The sequence below is a fragment of the Grammomys surdaster genome, unplaced genomic scaffold, assembly GCF_004785775.1.
Source record: "Grammomys surdaster isolate TR1022 unplaced genomic scaffold, NIH_TR_1.0 362, whole genome shotgun sequence".
Classification (NCBI taxonomy): Eukaryota; Metazoa; Chordata; class Mammalia; order Rodentia; family Muridae; genus Grammomys; species Grammomys surdaster.
The window spans coordinates 2,809,708-2,815,745 of record NW_021604781.1 but is presented as its reverse complement, the minus strand read 5'-3'; the positions used below and the strand labels follow the sequence as shown (position 1 = coordinate 2,815,745).

Genomic DNA, 6,038 nt, shown 5'->3' with positions numbered 1-6,038 from the left:
ATATATATATATATATTCATATTCTATTAATGCTGCCCTATAAAGAGAACTCTAATATACTAACCAAAAAAAAATTAAGTTATATAAGGAAAAAGCAAACTGAGCTGCCTTACATGGTCCTAAGAGAATACCTTTGCTGTTAACTGCCTTGGACCTTTGACTATACCCCTGTCTTCCAAGATTCCCTTTTTGTCCCAATGGCTCCTAAATGACAGCAGTTGAATCATTAGAAATCTGTCCAGAATACAGAATATATTTCATTAACTATAGCCAGCAAGTGACTCATGAATCCATCCATTCATTTATTTGGTTGTTTAATCATTTGGTGGCCTGGCATTATCTTCGGCTCTTAGCACACACTGTAAGCTGCATGAAGCAGTAATGTTGGGCATGAAGCTGGTGAATGAAGACGCCAACCTAATCCAAATATGGGGTAGAGCAAGATACTCAGTCAATAAAAGACTCTCGAAGACATAGTGTCCATAATATGAATATTGTGATTTTAATTATCATCGTGTATAGTGAAGAAACACTAGTAGCTAATACAGAAATATCACCCCCAAACAGAGCCATCGGCCAAAATTTTGTCTGTACCCTTTATTTTAGGAAAACACATATCTGACCACAAGACACCTTCAGAAAGCAGGATAAGCCGAGAGAAGTATAGGCTGCATCTAGACAATAAATCCTGGACCCTTGCCACATCCGAGGGGTGGAGCTAGCACAAGATTATTTTCTTCCCGGAAAAGCAAAGTTAACGGATGCCACGGAGCCCCGAGGGCCGCTAGATTTACAGCATCTACAGCTGAAGGGGAGCAGAAGCCTTCGCGGGGTTGCGTTATGATGCGTCTCTATTGATCTGGTGATCGTTCGTCTCTGCATTCAGCAATCAGGGGATGAGAAGTAGCGGGGAGATTGTCGTGGTTACAGTTCTTATGTAGTTCTCAAAGTCGCTTCCGAAGAAGAAGATGAGGTAATGGTTGAGTATCCCGGCAAAGGACATGAGGAACAGGAACAGGATGATCCGCTTGCCGAATATGTAGCCAGGGGTGCTGCGAGAGAAGGGAGGAGGCGGTAAATGCAGCACAAACGACACCCAGGTCACCCAAAGACGCCGCCACTTCCAGACACGGGGCCGTTAAATTTACCCACTTACTTCATAGCAAGGGTGGACATGCCTCTGCTATAATTAAGCACTGCGCATGCTTCAAAGCCAGGTGAAGGGGCCTGCCTTCTGGCCTGCTTTGGGCTCAGTGGCTCTGGCTTCCCCGAGTTCTCTTAATGTCCTTAACTCCAGATGACAGAAGGTTGGCAAGTCCTAACAGCGCTCAGACAATGTGACTGAGGCTCGGAAGCATATGGACTCATTAAGCTCTCTACAGGGTGGTCCCTGTCAGGAGCGCCTATAAGGCTCGCACTAGAGGCTGGGCTGTAATGAACATCGTGCTAGAGGAGACGGTTTAAATAAGCTGGCGAAGGTGCTTCAACCCTGAGGGTTCAACCTTCCCTCCTGAGGCTCCCTGGGAAGAAGTGATATTTGCCCTAATGAGAGGCAAGCACCCAGTGATGGAAACACATCCCAGAGGAGTGAAAGAAACTTTAGTGTCCCTCTCCCCTCTCGTCTCCTTCTCTCCTGTCTTTTCCACCCTAAACGTCTCAAGCAGAGCATCATTTGGAGATAGGAGATTGCACATGAGCAGTGACTGTCTAATGTCATGCCAAGGCTACCCATGCCCTCTGACCCTCTGCAAGATCCTTGGCTGCTGGGCCTGGGCCCATGTGAGTGGAGCAGACTGGAACAGTCTGGAACAACCCATGGAACGGTTTGTTAGGATTTCAGGAATGACCCAGCAGTGGCATGGGGCAGTCAGCACTGATTTGGAGTTGTGTGTACACCCAGCGGGACAGGTGAGCTCCTGCCGCCACGGGCTGTTTCAAACTGTCACAGAGGACGCCAAAGCCAGCGTCCTGCAGTTCTACGGTGTCTTACTAGAAATTTTATCTAGTTGAAAGGAACTCCAGAGGCTCTCAATTCTCATAGCAAGTGTTTGGAAGTTGCTCTGCAGCTGGATATCAACCTCTGTCATCTCCTCCTCACTCTTCTCACTCCTCTGTCATCTGCAGACTGGGAGCATCAGCAGCTGGTGGGAGCCTGACAGAAGCCCAATCCCCTAGTCCTTCTCAAAGCAGGATGCAGCCCTGGCATTCCAACAAGTTCCCTGTGTGACACAGGGACAATGGAAGCCAAGAAGCCCCACTAACGGTTTGGGTAGAAAACGTCACTAAAGGCCCATGTGTTGAAGGGTCTCCAGTTGGTGGCACTATTAAAAAGTAATTGGGATCATGAGGGCATCAGTCTCATCAGTTCATAACTGAATGGGCTTTTAGGAAGTGGGGTACAATCAGAGGATGTGGGCCACTAGATCTCCCTCTCTTAAAATTCCTTAATGCTGTCTGGTGATGTGCGTGTACACACGGCACAGTACCCATGCTGTCAAGTCAACTTTGACTCTCCCCACCATGAGCACTGCAGGGATGGAATCAGAGAGTCGGAGTTGGGGCAAAGTGTGTGGGTATGGAGAGGTGGGACACAGCCAAAGGAAGGCAAGTGCTGAGGAAAGCTCGGTGCAGATCAACCCTAGACAGTGATCTGTAGTCCGGACCTTTTATCTTAGATTCTCAGCACTCCTGAAGGTTCAAGAAAACTCCTGATAAGATGCAAATGTTAGCTCGAATTTCTTTCTACAATGAGATGCTTAATTCACAAGAGGCCTGGGAAGTCAAACCGGAAAAGTTATTGCTGCCCCAGACTCCACCTCGGAGAACAGCTGGTGTGCAGTTGCAAGCAGTGTACAGCCCAGTGTGCTACAACACCCCTGTGAATCAAGCCTGTGCAAAGGAAAACTTTAATGGGAAACCAGGCAACTCTCCAGCTGTATTTTCAGAATCCTTAAATTTCAGGGGGTTGGGGGATCCTGGTCTGTCCTTCCTTCATCCAAGGAGGTCCTGTTGAGCCTTCACAGTCAATGTTGTTCAGTGCCCTCTTACTGGGAAAGCAAAGGCCACATCGCCACATTGAGTTCTATAGCACCCTGCGACCTACCTCTGAGTTCTCTCTCCCAGATAGCCGACAAAGTACTTTTGCCTCACAAATAAGTACATCAGTCCAGCGAAGGCAGCAGGGACTAATGTGGAGAAATGAAAACACACACATCACTTTCATGGTCTCCCAAATAGTCGTTCATACAACAGTAACAGTAGTTAACCAATTAGTGTTTGACCACAAAATCCAACAGGGACCTCTGGTTCTGAAAGTGCAGGCTAGCTGGCACACTGTCTCCGTTCGGGTTTCTGTTGCTGGGCTAAAATATTATAACCGAAAGCTACTTGGGAAAGAAAGGGTTTTCTTCCGGCTTACACTTCCACATCACACACCATCATCAAAGGAAGGCGGGGCAGGAACTCAAAGCAGGAACCTTGAGGCAGGAGCTGACACAGATTAAGTAGATAATGGCCCTATTTTACAGTGAGGAAACCTAGGCTGACAAAAGTCCCTGAGACAGGGTTTCTGTATGTAGTCCCTGGCTGTCCTGGAACTTGCTCTGTGGACCAGGCTGGCCTTGAACTCAGAGATCTGTCTGTCTCTGCCTCCAGAGTGCTGGGATTAAAGGTGTATGCCAGTAAGGGAATCATCTTTATTACTTTTTAATTCTGTGTATATATGAGGGGGATATGTGTATGCAGTACCCATGGAAGTCAGAAGAGGGCGTCAGATTCCCCCTAGAGCTAGAGCCACAGGCAGTTGTAGGCTCCCTAGTGAAGGTGCTGGGAACTGCACTCTGGTCCTTTGCAAGACCAGCAAATGTTTTTAAGCACTGAGACACCTCTCCAGCCCCCATCCACCTACTTTTTAAAGGTCCGTTGGTATATTATTAATCCTCACACATTCAGGACAGAGTTGGCATACAATAAGTGTTCAAAGTGTATTTACACTCTAGGTTAGTACAGTAAAAGAATGCTTAGAAAAACTCTAGAATTTAGAACTTAAAGACCCAGGCTCTGGCCCTGCCCAGGGCACTCCTCACCTGAATAACCCTAACAGCTAACTTTTTCCCCTAAGGTAAACTGTCCTCAAGGGTTCCAGGCAAATTCATTATCCACCATAGAACAGTGGAGAAAATTATAATAATCCAGTGTTTGTCAAGTGATTGCTTCTGGCCGCCCTGCATGGGCTCTGCTGGGCCCCTGAAGCTGTTCCAATCACACTGAGCCACTACCAGGCAAATACCAGTCTTAGCCGGAGCTTTCTGGTGCTCAATCTCCAAAGAGCCAAAAGCATGTGATTCCCGGTTTCCGTTTAATTGCAGAGGATCACTCAGAATCAATCTGTTCTTCAGATTTGTTGAAGTCAAAACTGTGGGCAGCTTGATGATCCAGGTTCAGCCGGAACCCAGCCCGTTTTGGTAGACGCCTGCCGGGAGAAGGGCCACCATGCTGGGAGCTTATTAACAGAAAAGCCAGCAGCGGCAGTCCCAAAATAGATCCCTCAGGCGCTCTCATTTACAATGCCCTTGTATCTGAGCTAACACTGCTTACGGATTCGGAGTCACATTTAGCCTTAAACTACCCTTGTCAGAGCAGCGCTCTCAACCAGCCACCAGGGAGCAAACATTAGCAATGCATTACCACACCACGCTGAACCCTCACTGAGCATGCCCGGAACCCAACCTCCCCAGGGCTCTCATCTCTCCAGGGCATCCTGGAAAAGAGCTGTAGGTCCGGTCAAGGCTATTCAACGAAATGCCTGCCCTTTGAACCCCGGAGAGCTGCACGGTATACAAAGAGAACTCACAAAGGGAAGTCTCCCGTTACCTTGGCTGCAAAGTAGTCCTGCAGTCCAGAGTACCACGAGGAAAGTGGGGTACGCATCTACGCAGTTCTGACTGTGGGGCAAAAAGGGCAGAAAAAAATTAGAAAACATCTGACTACTATGTGGCTTGAAAATTACCTAGAGACCCCAGTTTGCAATTACCATTGTGCGAGGGTCACAGGTCTCTTTTACTCCTCCTCTTAAGACTACCAGGAGAGAGACAGCAGCAACAGCAGCCGCTTTCAAGAGAGTGGTTACAGGTAGACATGCTCAGAATTCATTAACTCAGGTAAAGTGGATTCGAGGCTACGTGTGTTGATGGTCTCACTTTGGCAGGGCTCCCACAGTGGGCGTTGCCTGCACTCTTCTTGGAATACTGAGTGAGCAGTGCAGACACAGGGTGTGGTCGAGTCTGAATGAGAGTGGCAGGATGAAGATGCCCAACTAAGGGATAGTGTGTCCCATAGAAAGCAACAGGGTGGGTGGAAAACATGGATTCCCAAAGCTTTAAAGCCAAGGTTCATTCACAAAAGCAGATGGGAGAAGGTTTCTGACAGTCCCTGCTCCCCAGGGAATGCTGCCACTGTATGCCAGGCACTGTGCTGCTGTTTGACATCCCTTACAAGGGTCTCACATTCCTGTGACTGAACTAGATCACTCTGGGTTTGCTTTAGCTATTGTAACAAGCGGCCACCAACTCAGTGGTTTAAGACACGACAAATGCATTGAGTTATCATCCCAGAAGCTGGAGTCTGAAATGAACCTCTCTGAACTAAGTGGTCAGGTCTGCATTGTCTCTGAAGCTCAAAGGGCTAGGGCTTATTGCCTTGACTCTCCAGACTCTGGGGATCCCCAGTGTTCCTTGGCTTGTGCCCCTCTCCGATCTCAAAGCCCAGGATAGTCAATGAGCCTTTCTAACATGAAACCCCTCTCCTTCTTGTTTAAAAAATTTCATTTGTGGAGCTGGAAAGACGGTTCAGTAGTTCAAAGCACTTGATGCTTTTCCAGGAGACCCAGCCTTAGATCCCAGTACTCATCTCTGTTGGCTCACAACCACTGTAGCTCCAGCTCCAGGGAATGTAACATCCTCTTCTGGCATCTTTGGGTACCAACATCCACATGGTGCAAACACACACACACACACACACACACACACACACACACACGG

General features: G+C 48.0%; 1 protein-coding gene across 2 annotated transcripts in view; it reads right to left on the bottom strand.

Annotated features, from left to right (window-relative positions):
- Positions 1–477: 477 nt before the first annotated feature.
- Positions 478–6,038, bottom strand: part of Alox5ap (arachidonate 5-lipoxygenase activating protein) — a 22,454-nt gene continuing 16,893 nt past the window's right edge. The window contains exons 3-5 of one of the 2 annotated variants that reach the window (XM_028779748.1): positions 4,873–4,943; positions 3,104–3,185; positions 478–1,052 (exon numbers count right to left, since the gene is read on the bottom strand). In XM_028779748.1, the coding sequence (XP_028635581.1) occupies positions 890–1,052; positions 3,104–3,185; positions 4,873–4,943 (316 nt within the window). In that variant the 3' untranslated portion in view covers positions 478–889. The remainder of the gene's footprint in view (positions 1,053–3,103; positions 3,186–4,872; positions 4,944–6,038) is intronic. The other variant, XM_028779749.1, reaches the window with a different exon arrangement.